The sequence below is a fragment of the Setaria viridis genome, chromosome 2, assembly GCF_005286985.2.
Source record: "Setaria viridis chromosome 2, Setaria_viridis_v4.0, whole genome shotgun sequence".
NCBI lineage: Eukaryota > Viridiplantae > Streptophyta > Magnoliopsida > Poales > Poaceae > Setaria > Setaria viridis.
In genome coordinates this window covers 40249846-40262794 of record NC_048264.2, presented here as the reverse complement: position 1 = coordinate 40262794, position 12949 = coordinate 40249846, and the positions used below count along the sequence as shown (strand labels likewise).

At 48.6% G+C, this 12949-nt stretch overlaps 2 protein-coding genes across 4 annotated transcripts; both read right to left on the bottom strand.

The window, feature by feature from the left end:
* Positions 1-1513: 1513 nt before the first annotated feature.
* Positions 1514-5966, bottom strand: LOC117845648 (uncharacterized). Of its 3 annotated transcripts, none has more exons than XM_072291551.1 (13): positions 5565-5966; positions 5340-5461; positions 4550-4683; positions 4161-4348; positions 3905-4083; positions 3333-3674; positions 3177-3241; positions 2901-2953; positions 2677-2817; positions 2498-2582; positions 2344-2413; positions 2084-2224; positions 1514-2003 (listed from the first exon to the last, which is right to left on the bottom strand). In XM_072291551.1, the coding sequence occupies exons 1-13, from the start codon at positions 5920-5922 to the stop codon at positions 1653-1655; spliced, it is 2229 nt and encodes a 742-aa protein (XP_072147652.1). In that variant the 5' UTR covers positions 5923-5966; the 3' UTR covers positions 1514-1652. The 3 variants fall into 3 exon arrangements, with proteins under 3 accessions (XP_072147652.1, XP_072147651.1, XP_072147653.1); XM_072291550.1 differs by having other exon boundaries at positions 2498-2585; positions 5565-5965; XM_072291552.1 differs by having other exon boundaries at positions 2498-2585; positions 4550-4674; positions 5565-5965.
* An 876-nt stretch (positions 5967-6842) lies between these two features.
* On the bottom strand, positions 6843-12639 carry LOC117846484 (L-ascorbate oxidase homolog). Its single transcript, XM_034727674.2, has 8 exons — positions 12160-12639; positions 11927-12036; positions 9421-9691; positions 9205-9307; positions 8730-9075; positions 8270-8635; positions 8091-8169; positions 6843-7410 (listed from the first exon to the last, which is right to left on the bottom strand). The coding sequence occupies exons 1-8, from the start codon at positions 12313-12315 to the stop codon at positions 7198-7200; spliced, it is 1644 nt and encodes a 547-aa protein (XP_034583565.1). The 5' UTR covers positions 12316-12639; the 3' UTR covers positions 6843-7197.
* Between the last annotated feature and the right edge of the window lie 310 nt (positions 12640-12949).

Genomic DNA, 12949 nt, shown 5'->3' with positions numbered 1-12949 from the left:
TCTGAAATCCATTTACAGACATGTTCTATGGTCACCGATAATCAAGCAAACCTTTTTCTTTAGATCAGGAAACAATAATGACCTCCATGTGCATCTTTACACATGAGGATTTGTCCACTTCTATCGACCGTTTTAACTGTCACTGCCTCATTTCCGTGTCCTAAATCAAATATTTTCCTCCTGATTACAACAAAGTACTCATGCCACTTTGATGGCATTTCCCAACATATATTTGTGAAACAACCCCAGAATTTCACATTTTCACATAACCTCCACTATCCGGGAAAGCTAATTTCAGGAGAACAATTTGTAACCACATTCCAACAGAGAAATTCAAATTAATTTAAAATAGACATCATGTGGTTGGCAACAGCATGATCTATCATTGAAAGACAAATACCTGATCAACTTGCAAGCCAGTGTAGTTGGCAAAAAACCTAAAGCGAACTACATATTTCCAGCTGTTGCCAAGCCGATGGATGAGGCGACGACATTCTGACTTTTGACAATGCATCCATGAGATTCGCATGATCCATTTCAATAAACCCTCACACTTAACTTATCACCGCACTTGAGAGCCTGATCAGCTTATATATAGCTGCCCTTGACACCATCGTAAGCACCATCAGCTCAAACACCACACATTTCGAGTTCGAGTAGCATAGCTCTGCACACATTTACCTGCAGCTTGGCATAGATAGCTTGACTAGTTTGTGATATGGCAGCCATGGCCAGGAACACCGTCCTGCTCCTTGCTCTGGTCGGCATCGTCGTCGTGCAGCTGTGCTCCGTCGCGCCTCCAGCGGCTGCGGCTGGCAGAGCCCTTGTCGCCGTCGACCAGCTTCCGTGTCCAAATGGAACCATGACAGGCGATATGAAGGGTGGTTCTGTCAACGGCAAAGGGCATCTGAACTGCGGCGGTACGAAAGTCGTCGAAGGCGAAGGTTCGAGCAGCTCGAAAACTGCGCACGTGGGAGTCGCTGGCACAAGAGTATGAAACAACTAAGCAAGCATATGGACAGTATATGTTGATGGGCTGTTTGTTCGCCGGTATATGAATTCATTTTTTTCTCAGTGAAATGGTTACGTATTTGCTTTCAGATACCTACTCCATATATCAGTGTCCCATATTTGTTTCCTTTGTCTGTCTGAGCTTCTAAGCTCTATGTGTGGATATTTTTTTTAATGCCCGATGCGATGACGGGCAGCTATTTGTATTATTCTGTAACTTCGTCAACCTTTTATTCTGTAGCTTCGTCTTCCATTTCTATTTGTAAGTATCATGTTTCTCTCTAAATATCTCCTTTTATAATAAAAATGAAGATTTGAGACAATTTGGAGATATTTCCATGGCCCTGTAAAGTAATTGTGACAGTAGTTGACAATTATTTTAAGCACCATCATCTAATTTTGTTTATCTAAACTTTACACCAAAATCTAGGATTGACATGTAAACAATTCAAAAGAGCAGAGCTGCATGTGCAAAGCTGACCGGGGACTCTAGACGCTTAGATCACATCAAAATCTTCATCTTTTCATCTTATTTCAAAATGTTCAATGAATTGGATGAGTATTTACAGCTTAAGCTTATCACAGACATCTTTGAGACACCTCTCTCTACAAGTTGTACAAAGGACTGACAGGAATTTCAGCTACAAAATCGTCCACTCACTCTCATCAAATGGCCCCTGCGAAGTTGAAGGTGGTGCCACCGGCACCTCCAATGATTTTGCATTCTTCTTAGAGAATATGTTGACCTTCTTGTCAAAAAGGTTCGAGAATATCTTCGTGTTCTTTTCCTCTGATGTACTCTTGTCATCCTTTGGAGACATCTTCTTCTCATCCTTTGATGTGCGCTTCCAGAGTGGCGGGCGATCTTTGGTCATAAAGTTGAGCTTCAGTTTGAAGCGATTTTTATTTTCAATAGACTTTTCGTCAGGTTGCTCCATGATCTGGAGAGCTTCTTCAGGGTGGGTTACTATGGCTTCCATCGTCTCGTACACCTGGCATGTCACTAGTGTGTTCATACTACACTACAACTGCAGCATTACAATTTCTGGATGAATAAATAAAAATAGAATACCTTGCAGATCTCATCTAGCTTGTCTTTTGACATGTCATCTTGGTAAATGCCAATTATGTAGTCCTTACAGTCGTAGAATAATTTTGACAGGTTGCTATCTGCTGCTAGAACCAATTCTGCTGCCACAAAGCATACAGAAAGCTGGTATTCACAAATAGTAATCAGCAAGGCATTAGCATTGTCGAAAGATAATAAGATCAGAACTTGAAAGGTAGCTAAAAAAATGAGATAAGAAAAATGGGGTCAGGCATTGAACTTACAGTGACTGCAAGTAGCTGCTCAAACAGTTTTGATGGCTCAATAACTTCCAACGCATCAAAGATGCTCTCCCTGAAAAGGTTATATTATTTCATTATAATTTATGACTGATGTCAAGATTCAACACAATGAATCGTCAATAAATTTTCTACTCACACAGCTAAATCTTCATCATATATAGGAGTTTGTTCAACAGCAGGTATGGGTTTTGCAGTCTCCCACAATTCCTTCCACAAGTTTCCTTCTAGATAAAACCAGACCACATCAAATGAAAATACTTAAGCTTATAAGTTGGCATGCAGAAGAGACAGACAGAGAGAGTTATCAGTTATCACCTTTTGTTTGCATTCTATCACTTAATCGGCCACGTCTAGATGAGCCTTCCCCTACTGTGGTACTGTTTGCAGCACAATCTTCGGACCAATCAGGCGGAGAGTGCCATCTAACAAAGTCTTCCAGGACACAGCCAGGATTTGCTGCCTGTTATGAAAAAAGTAATTTCTTGTTTAGTAAGTTTAGATTAACATCCTTGTATTCTCTGAGAAGAACATTTTTAAACTTGCCTTGAAAGCCTGCATGTCTGATAGAAGTTGAGAGCATCCAGCACCAAGACTGAGAAATAATAAAAAGCATCACAAACATTGTTTTATTACTTAGTGACAGAAATGAAGATATAGGATGACTGCACAAGGATCAGATTTGCAAAAGGAAGCAGTTGCCAATGACACCCCAATAAAAACTGAAATGTATTACATGGATCAGTATTGAACTACTGCCTTAGATTTAACTAGTGGCATTCCAGAAATACAGTGGTAAATATGAAAGATTGACATACCTCCCTGTTCGTAATACAAGCTCCTCTGTTTCTTTTATAAGCTCTGCTGTCATGATGGGGCCTTCCTGAAGATAGATTATGTCAAGTTCAGAAATAATGAAAGGAAGTACTACAAAAGATGACTTTCAGATCTGGAAAAGCGACGCAGCATCTTACCTGGAGTGTTGGGGCATAGATAAGCTCACCAGTCTCCAGCAATGTTAAGTTCTCAGATGCCCGATCAGCACCAAGTCGAAGAACATAATCACCAGTACTATCTCTTGCACACACCTCACTGTCAGGAGACTTCCCATTCGAAAACCTGGGTTCTGAGTTATCGATATTTGCCTGCTTTAGCAAGGAATCCAGTGACTCCTTAGCTGCTTTTCTTCGCTTTTTCCTGGCAATGCAGCAATTTACGACTTGCATCTCCTGATGTAGTAAACAAGAATTCAAGTCTGGAGGAGCATCTAGTGGCATTCGAGGCACAGGTTGCCAATCGGACCATAGTTTCCTCAGCTGCATGTAGAACAAAAAGATAACTGCGTTTAAATTTTATTGATTGCTCACTTTATTCTCTTGGGATGAAAATTAATTATGTGTCGTAGTAAATTCCTCATGTCTAGTTTGGTATTGCCAAGAAACATCAATTACAATGCAGTGTTTCTGAATGGTACTGCCAAGACACACTACCAATTACGAGGTAGTTTCCTAACTTAAGAGTGGCGATTTATCTACATAATACTCACCTCAAGAACAACTGATTGCCAGAAAAACGCCATCTTGTGCACAGAACTAATGCTGCCAATAACCACTGCTAAATGATGAATAAAACTTCCAGGTGGTGCACCATGCAGATCCTTGGACAGAGATCTTGAATGAATCAATTCAGGGTTACATTGACTTCCATCGAGTGGAAATTGTTCCTCTGAAAAGATAATTATGCATCAAACTTTAAGGTGACAATGCAAACTAACATCCTCAGCATATTGAGTGGAAGCATACCTAATTTGAACAAGGAGTACATCAGAGATTGAGTTTCATCATCACCAAAAAATTCAGAACTAGATCTTTCTTCCTTGTCGCGCCGAACAAGTGATTTAACAACAGACAAGCTCAAGCCTCCCTTGTCTTTCAGAAATTGGTCTCCAGTAGCCCTCATATGACTCATTGACTTGAAATTTTTCCCATGTCTACAAGAGCACGACATGGTTTATACATTTCCCATGTACAACATTCAAATAGCCTAACTGAAGCCATTCACATAAATAGCAAGTTCATAGAACGAGCAAAACATGAAATTATGGAGCTTTGTAGCACTGACTACTTATTTCTGATGGGTGGGCGAACTGAAATGTTGGATACCATAACTATGCTAAGCAACAAAAACTTACTCAATGGCAGCTACCAGTTGTTTAACTGTTGAAGTTGGAGGAACGGTAGGTAGCTTTGCTGAAGAAATTGACTCAGTTGGTATACTTGAGGAATCCACATTCCCTGAGGGGCTTAGTTCTAGGACCTGGAAGCACTATAGCTTTATTAGTAGCATGCGTAAAGATGCAGCTGATTAACTAGGTAATTTGCATTTACAAAAAGAAATATCAGAAATTAGAAAATGAAAGCATCCAGCAAAGAGGCCTTTTGTGTTCCTTAAAGAAGGTTTTCACACTAATAACAGAACCGTGCATATTTGTCCCTGACTACTCCCACAAATTCAAACAATATCCAGTCCAATTCACCAGAAATGAATGCTCCATTCAACTGTGCTTAACAAACCCAGACCCAGCTGGTCACACAAAAATGATCATAAGAAGCTCTACAGTGTGCATCAATAGAATTTTTATCCATGCCATGGAGTGCTGACAAAGCCAAACAAATAAATAAGCAAAGCCCAACCAAAAGGTCTGAACTTTTCTGACCCCAAGAGCTGCCCAATTCAGAATCTCACAATTCTGCTGCGCACCGATACCAGAAGTCCAGAACAGAGCCACACGCACACTACCAACAGCTCAATTTCCTGGAGCAGTAACATTTTGACCTCAAGTCGATCAATTCACCACCACTGACACAACGAACTCACCATCTCGTCAGTCACCACGAATCACCGGCCACCATCACAGCGCAAGCACCGGACTGACAACTCCACACGCGAAGCAGCGGCCAATCGGATAGCAGGAACTATACCTCATCACGCGGCGACGGCGGCTTCACGTCCAGCTCCCGCCCCGTGGCACCCAAGTCGACCTCCCGATCCAGGGACGTCCTCGGCGACGGCGCCCTGCTGCGCCCGCCGGATCCGTCCGCATCTGCGCCCCACCACAACCGATCCCCCGCCGGGAGCTCATCAGATTCGGACCCGGGAAGCAAACAGCGAGACGGAGGGACCGCGCGACGGCATGGGTAGCATACCTCGGAGGTCGGCCTTGATGTCGGTGAGCACGCGTGCGGCGGCGGAGTGGATCGCTGTGCGCGCGCGGGACACCAGCGACTGCGGCGCCGGCGCCGACGAGGTGGACGCGGCGGCGGGGGCCGGTGGAGGCGGCTGCTGCATGGTGGGGCCTACCTGGCAGTGACCCGGGGCAGCGCAGGAGGACGCATTCGCAGGAAGGGGAGCCGGAGCATGGGGAAGGGAGCCTTCGATTTTGATTTTAAAAAACGGGATTTGGTAGTGGCAGGGGTGGAATTTTTGGGCGAAATTCATGGGACCGTTCGATCCCATCGGTTCCGGCCGTCGGATGGCTGGGCCAGGATGGGGTAGCATCATCATGGATTGGGGTTTTGAGCTGTTTTTGTGCTGTGTGTTGCTTGATTTGGTTTGAGTGAGATTGGATGTATATATAGGGATAGGTTTTGGTTGATGCTTTCCTGCAAGATATATTTGAAGTGGTCACCATCTATTGATGGCGATATGTCTCGACACAAGGGAAGTTCCTGGGAGCATGAAGACGTCGTAGATGCATCGTGATTATCGTACGATACTATGAAAAGGATAGGTTGGTTTTCATCGGATGGCTATAAAATTGTATCTGAAAAGGATATGCCGATTGTCTTTAGTAAAATTGGCTCTATGTTTTTTGCAAGAAATGGCACTATCTGAGCTTGTTTTATATGTTCTTGTGTGGGGTACATCATTTATCTTTTCAAGATTCATCTTGATTTCTTCTGGCCGAACAAAAGCTAGCTCCACCCAAATTGGTGTTGTGATGTTATCCCAATGTGTTGTTGCAAATAAAAAAAAGGAGTTGTTGCAATCACTGCATCATTTGCCGACCGCAATACCACATCATCATTTGAACATTTCTTCACTCATGTAAATTCCCCGTCACGTGAGTACGTAGAAGCTTTCTTCACTCCTCAAGACTCCAATTGGGACCTCTTCCCCTTCCCACGTGACCATCTCGTACACCTTTCCTCTTTGTCAAGCACTGGTATGACGTAACGGCAAAACCATGTGGTGTTAGATACAGTCGACACGACCAAATTTTAAGGGAAATTTTGAAAGATTTCACCACGTACGATTTGTGCAGCCAAAGTCTCAGCCAACGTAAATTTCGGAAGCAGACACATCGCGCTGGTAATTTTCAAAATTCCTCCAGAATTTGTTAAAAAAAATAAAAGATTCCATCTCTTTCGGTATGCATGTGACAACAGAGAGAACATGCTGCCATGCCATTGAAGTCATCGACATGATCCAAAGCATATGATACTTTATTAAGAATTGATCAGCGTAGCAACATGCATGCCACACAATATATTGTCTGTAGTGTACCCATGTAACCCATCACTAAAGACAATTGAGGAATCAATCGAGCAAAATGCAGACACAATTCAACACTAACAGTGGTATCACACGGTCTAATCTGACTATAACTGCCATATGCTTCCGGCAACGTTTGAGACCTCCATTCAGGTCTCACTCTTCTTCGAGCCATTAATCTTCAGAGTAAACAAATTTTCTGTTCCTACTTTCTCCAGGCCAATGTGTATGCATGTCATCCTCTCATGACAAGCCCTGGACCGCCGCCGCCGCCGGCGGCGCGGGTCACAGCGGCCTGGTCCGGCGGCCGGCGGCCCGGCCGCAGAGGAGCGCGTTCTTGGGGATGGGGTACTCGTCGCGGAACGACGTCGACGGTGTCCAGACGCGGAGGTAGAACTGCTGGCCGAGGTACTGCCTGGCCCAGTTCTCCGACCGGACGTTCCACATGCCCACGTTGTCCAGGGGCATGTAGATCGCCGTCCATGATCTTGGGTAAACCTGATGGAGATGCACAGCATCAAATTATCATCATTACGCAAAACAAAGAAAAGAAAGAATTGATGTGAGTTTGTTAATTGTGATCCACTTCAGAATGTGTCAAAGTACCAGCGTGAATTTACATTTTAGTTTGACATTACAGCATTAAGAGTATCTAGATGTGTGAAACTTTTCTTAGAAAAATGCAGACCAGTCATTTTCATAGCACTCAGCCAAAGCCATCCCACACGATTACTGGTTCAACACGGTAGCATATTCCATGGTGAAGAAGTCATCAAGAGAGTGAAGTGCGATAGCCACTTCAGAGCTGTTAGGCAGGCGAAAGCAGAGTCCACAGCTTCCAAACATGACACTAGGCCTTTCCTGATGGGGATTGATCACCACATCGTTTCTAAAAGATCTTATCCAGCATGGCGGCTGAATGGGCAAGTTGGATGCGTGAACCGAATAATGCGCCTCTATAGTGCGCCGCAGACTTGTAATAATGGAAAAGACTTGAATGAATCATATAAGATCACATTTTTGAACAAACAATATTTTAGATCACATTCGTCAACTCCTACTATCACTATCATTTCCAGCCAATTTTTTAAGGACATACTGTATTTAGCAAAACACAGTTTCTGCTTCAAGAGTGAGATGTATCATGTATGTATTCAGAAGAGAGCAGAGCATCGTACCTGAACAGTGTACCGGGAAACGCCGTCCCTCAAGTTGTAGCCCTGCCTGCTCGCCGGCGACCATTTTCCCCCATCCATTCTACACACAAATCCACATCCAGTCATTCTCATCTCGTGAGAGTAGAAACGATCAGTAACTCTAAAGAAAGAAACAAAGTAGAGGCAATGTCCAATCATACCCAACGACCCAGAAGGCGTAGCCGTCGATGTGCCAGGACTGCACCTCGTCCTCGTTGTTCTCGAACACGACCTCGACGTAGTCCCTGTAGTTGGCCCCCATGACCGACGTCTGCAGGTAGGCGCTGCCGTAGCTCGGGCTGTCGGCGATGGTGCCCACCGAGAAGACGCCGCCGATCTTGTAGTAGTCGGCGACCTTGAGCGGGGTGTCCGGGCTCACGTACGACACGCTGTTCACCGCGTAGCGCTGCTTGCCGTTGATGATCGCCGCCGAGTTGGCCAGCCTGATGGTCCGGGTCACGGGCACCAGGCCGTAGTGGTACGAGCCCTGCGGGTTGGGCCGCGGCCCGCTCGCCGTCAGGTTCCACCTGGTTGCGAGTGGGCAGATAGCATAGCACCAGGTGAGCACCAGTCTGAAACTCCGAACTTGTCTGAATAAAACTCTGAACCAGTGATACCAACCTGATGGAGCGGGCCTGGTTGAGGGACCAGTCGATCTGGATGGTGGGGCCGCCGGGGAGGGGCCCGGGAGCCTTGCCGGCGGAGTTGGTGTAGTGGAGGACGGCGGTGGTGGAGATGATCTTGGTGGTGAAGCGCGTGGAGACGACGACGGCGTAGTCGAAGCCGGGCTGGTCGGCGGTGAGGAGCACGGAGTAGGACTGGCCGAGGTGCACGTCCAGGGACGAGTAGGTGGTCTGCATGGTGTGGGAGCCCTCCACCTCCACCAGCTTCATGGTGTGGCCCTGGAAACGGATGTTCAGGGAGGTCGCCAGGCCCACGTTGCTGATCCGGAAACGGTACGTCCGGCCTGCAAAGCAATGCACCGATTTTTTTTTTCAGACTTTCAGTGTTCAGTCAGTTAAAACTCTGGCAGAAAAATTCAGAGTTCTGATGAAGAACGGGAAGATATATGCAGTGATCAATGGAGGTGGCTTACCAGGCTCGACGGTGAAGGTGTAACCGTTCCAACTCCGGCCGTTGATGAGGAGGCCGTCAGGGAAGCCGAGCGCCTTGCCGCTATCAAGCATGTACCTCAGATCCTGTCAGTCAGTCAGTCCAAAGAACAGATTCTCTGTCAGAACAGAGGACATTAGGTGCTCGATCCCTGTCCCTGATGACGAACATTTCCAAGCTGATGAAGACGAGCACGTACGGTGTGGTTGGCCTTGTACCAGTCGCCGATGAGGACGGTGTAGTCGGCGGCGGGCGGCGGGAAGGGGACGGGGATCTGGGGGCGGCTGAGGACGCGGATGCCGCCGAAGCCGCCGGCGGCCTTGTGGAAGGCGAGCGAGGGGAAGTAGTAGTAGGTGCCGATCTGGTCCTTGGCCTGCATGATGTACGTGAAGTTGCCGCCCGGCGGGATCGGGCACGTCGTCCCGGCCACGCCGTCCTCGAACGAGTTCCGCCGCTGCTGGAGGCCGCTCCTGCATCGGTGCCGGCCTCATCGTCAGAAAAACGGGAACCGATTCGAGACCGTCCGCTAGGGAAAATGCACTGTATTTTTTTTACCGTTGTCCGCTAGGGAAAATGAAAACAAAAAGATCAGGTTTATCACAGATTTTTCACAGGAAATGTTTCCATTGGCCCCCTTCAGGGCCAGCTGAAAGGTGAAATTGGACATTTGGAAACTTCCCGTGCGAGTTGAAAGATGAACTCCCGGTGAGGGTAGGGCAGGCGCTCCGCATTTCCGTAGTACCTGCTACTAGGTTGCTAGGCCCAGCAGCAAGGCAAGGACGCTGTACCTGTAGTCCTGTACTGCTACTACGTGCAACTGCAACCACTCCATGACTCCAACAGTCCAACGTATAGTACCCGCTCCCGTTGTCTCCGCCACCGTACCAGCCGCGGCGGCAACCCAGCGCGGGGCCGATCGGTTCAGCTGGCATCTCGCCATCGCCTGCACGCCAGGGCGCACGCGAGCCGCCCGGCATGGAGCTACCGATCTGTTTCGTCGCCTCCAGCTACAGATCCGTCGTGTCGCCGTCGCGCGTCGACTGCCCACATGCAGTAGTAGTGCGCTGCATTATACTCGTATACGTACTCCAGATAACGTGTCGCAACTTGCACGCGTCGCACTCCCCTCCCACAATAAACCCCAACGCTACGACATTATGGCGCCCAGCCAGGTCCAGCCCCAGCTCGACCGGGCTCCGGAGACCGGCCCGTGCCGCGCCGCGCCGCGGCTGATGACCTGCTGCTGGTCGATACCGGCCGGTCCACCGACGACACTGCCCGTGCCCGACAAGGTAAAGTGTGCATTTTCACTGTGCTCATTGCAGAGACTGTCTTGTTTTTACTGGACGAATAAATGGTAATCCCCGAGCCGCTGCCTTTTTCTTTTTTGTTGTATGTGAGCACAGAGCAGGTGACGATTGATCAACAGTAGGGCCCGTGAGGGGGCGTCATAACTTTCCGCGGATGCAGGCGGCACGTCGACGGCATGGCCTGACTCGGCTCGGCTCGGCTCGGCTGGCTCCCACGCGTGCACGCGCCGCACGAGAGAGAGAGAGAGAGAGAGAGAGAGAGAGAGAGAGAGAGAGAGAGAGAGAGAGAGAGAGAGAGAGAGAGAGAGAAGCGGCGCACATGGCCAGCGCCGCGCCGCCGACGCCTGGGCACGGGCCACGGCCGGAGATCACGAGATGTGGCCGGCGTACTTGTTGCCAGCTTTTCCCTCTCGGCTAAGGACCCAGGACCCCCAAAAAATGGCGGGAGATAATTTGCACAGCCACAGGAATACTCCAGGACAGGGGGAAGAACACAGAGAGGAAGAGATTGGGCCTAGATGGCTAGATCCGATCTGAACGCCTCGTCCGCATGCCTGCAGCGCTGCGTGCATGGATTTTTTTTGTTGCAGCCGCTCTGTTCCGTGTGGCTAAAAGTACAGGCGAATCGAATGTGGCCAACCAAACCAAATTTTGCTGCAGGATATATGGTTTCACTGACAGACATGTCCCATTCATTTGACTCCGCTACAGTGACGCTCTGAATTCTGAACCCAGCGGCGCATATTCTCGGCGACGCAAAAAACATGCTTGGGTTGGCGCACGAGTCGGGCACGCAGGTCGTCAGTGAGCAGCTGCTGCTTTGTTGGCCCCCTGGTCCAGCCCCCCAGGACAGGCAGAGGATCACAGTCACAGCCACGACCCATGACAGAGCATGTCTAGCACTAATACCCTATCCTAATCGCCCAATGATGCCGTGAGTTGTCACGAAGCGTCGACCTGAACCGCCGACATCACATGTATACCGGTAGGCGACGTGATTTTGTCCGTTTAATAATAAGGCTGCTTAATGAACCCCCGTTTTTTAATGGGGGCGGTAGGTACAGTGACCAGCTCGCTCTCACTCACTCACTCACAGGAACTAATAACCACTGCACTTGAGCAGTTTCAGCACTTCAGCTGGTGTGGGTGTGATTTGTGACCGCATTGTGCATTCAGTAACGTCACAACAAAAATACTGAAAATGCCCACTCACTTGTTGGAATCAGAGCAGGAAGTAGTTAAAATGTTAAATGCCGTACCGGACTGATGAATACTACTACTACAGTCCTAGTTCGAGATGAATTAACAGCGATCTCGAACGAGCAGCGTAAGCGGACAAGGGGAAGATGCAGTGAAAGTAATGGCTGGATCAGGGAGAGGGTCACGGGGCAGTACCAGGAGAGGAGGAACGGCTCGTTGAGCTTGTTGAAGACGTTGATGATGAGGTTGTCGTTGGTGACCGCCTCGATCTGCGGCCCCGGGAACTGGTTGTTGATCAGGATCCCCTGCAGTTACAAAATCCCATCACCCACCGCTGCCTTCAGCAATCTCCTTTGCTTCAACAGCGAGCCCGGATCGACCGACGACGACAGGAAAAACACCAGGCAGAATGTAACTAGCTAGCGCACCTGCTGCTTGACGCCGAGCGGGTAGATGTCGCCGTAGGTCACCGTCCACGTGAAGAACCGGTAGGGGTCGTCGCCGGCGACCAGCAGCGGCACGAGCAAGCCCACGAAGGAGAAGACGAGGCGAGCGGCGGCGGCACCGGCATTGCCGCCTGCCATTGCGCTGAGCGAGAGCCTGCTGCGGAGGGCTTCGCTGGAGCAAATGGAGGGGAGGAACAATAAGTTGTCCAAGGTTGGTGGCGAGCCGACACCCGCGGAGCTGGAGATGGGCGCTAGCTAGCCAGAGAGCAACGGCGGGGGACGTGAGCGTGAGAGGATTTTGCTCGAAGAGCGAGTGGGTTTCGTGGAGGAGATGGAAAGTGGGAGGGGAATGGTGCGATGGGAATAGAGTGCGGGAGCACGGCGGAGCAGAGGAGGTGGTGCGGGGTTTTGGCTCTGGCTGTCTGGCAGCGGCTGCGCCCGTGGGGTGCCGCCGGGTGGGCGCCCCCTCCACTTATGTAAGCGGCGGGTTCTAGAGGGGAAGCACAACAAGGACGAACGCGATCACGAAATTGGTACGCGCACAAGGGACCAGCTGGTATTTTCAAAAGAACAAAAAAAACAAGGGACCAACTGGGCTTGTAACTTGGAAGGATGGTGGTGTGGGAGATCAAGATGGGTTTTATTGTTGGACTAGCCTGATTAGCGTAACTGAAGCTGCTATGTGATTAGAGATGAATTAATAAGCTAAGAGTTATTTCCTGCTATCTTAGCTGAAACAAGAAGTGAAAGTCATTATGTATGTCTTCACAAT

Bases quoted from the DNA above. Each gene is read 5' to 3' on its own strand.
- LOC117846484 (XM_034727674.2), bottom strand. From the start codon at position 12,315: ATGGCAGGCGGCAATGCCGGTGCCGCCGCCGCTCGCCTCGTCTTCTCC. The intron at 9,076-9,204 runs GTAAGCCACCTC...ATTGCTTTGCAG, and splicing joins CACCTTCACCGTCGAGCCTG to GCCGGACGTACCGTTTCCGG. The intron at 8,636-8,729 runs GTTGGTATCACT...ACTCGCAACCAG, and splicing joins AACCAGGCCCGCTCCATCAG to GTGGAACCTGACGGCGAGCG.
- LOC117845648 (XM_072291550.1), bottom strand. From the start codon at position 5,922: ATGATGATGCTACCCCATCCTGGCCCAGCCATCCGACGGCCGGAACCG. The intron at 2,586-2,676 runs GTGATAACTGAT...GGTTTTATCTAG, and splicing joins TGATAGAATGCAAACAAAAG to AAGGAAACTTGTGGAAGGAA. The intron at 2,225-2,343 runs GTAAGTTCAATG...TGTGAATACCAG, and splicing joins AGCAGCTACTTGCAGTCACT to CTTTCTGTATGCTTTGTGGC.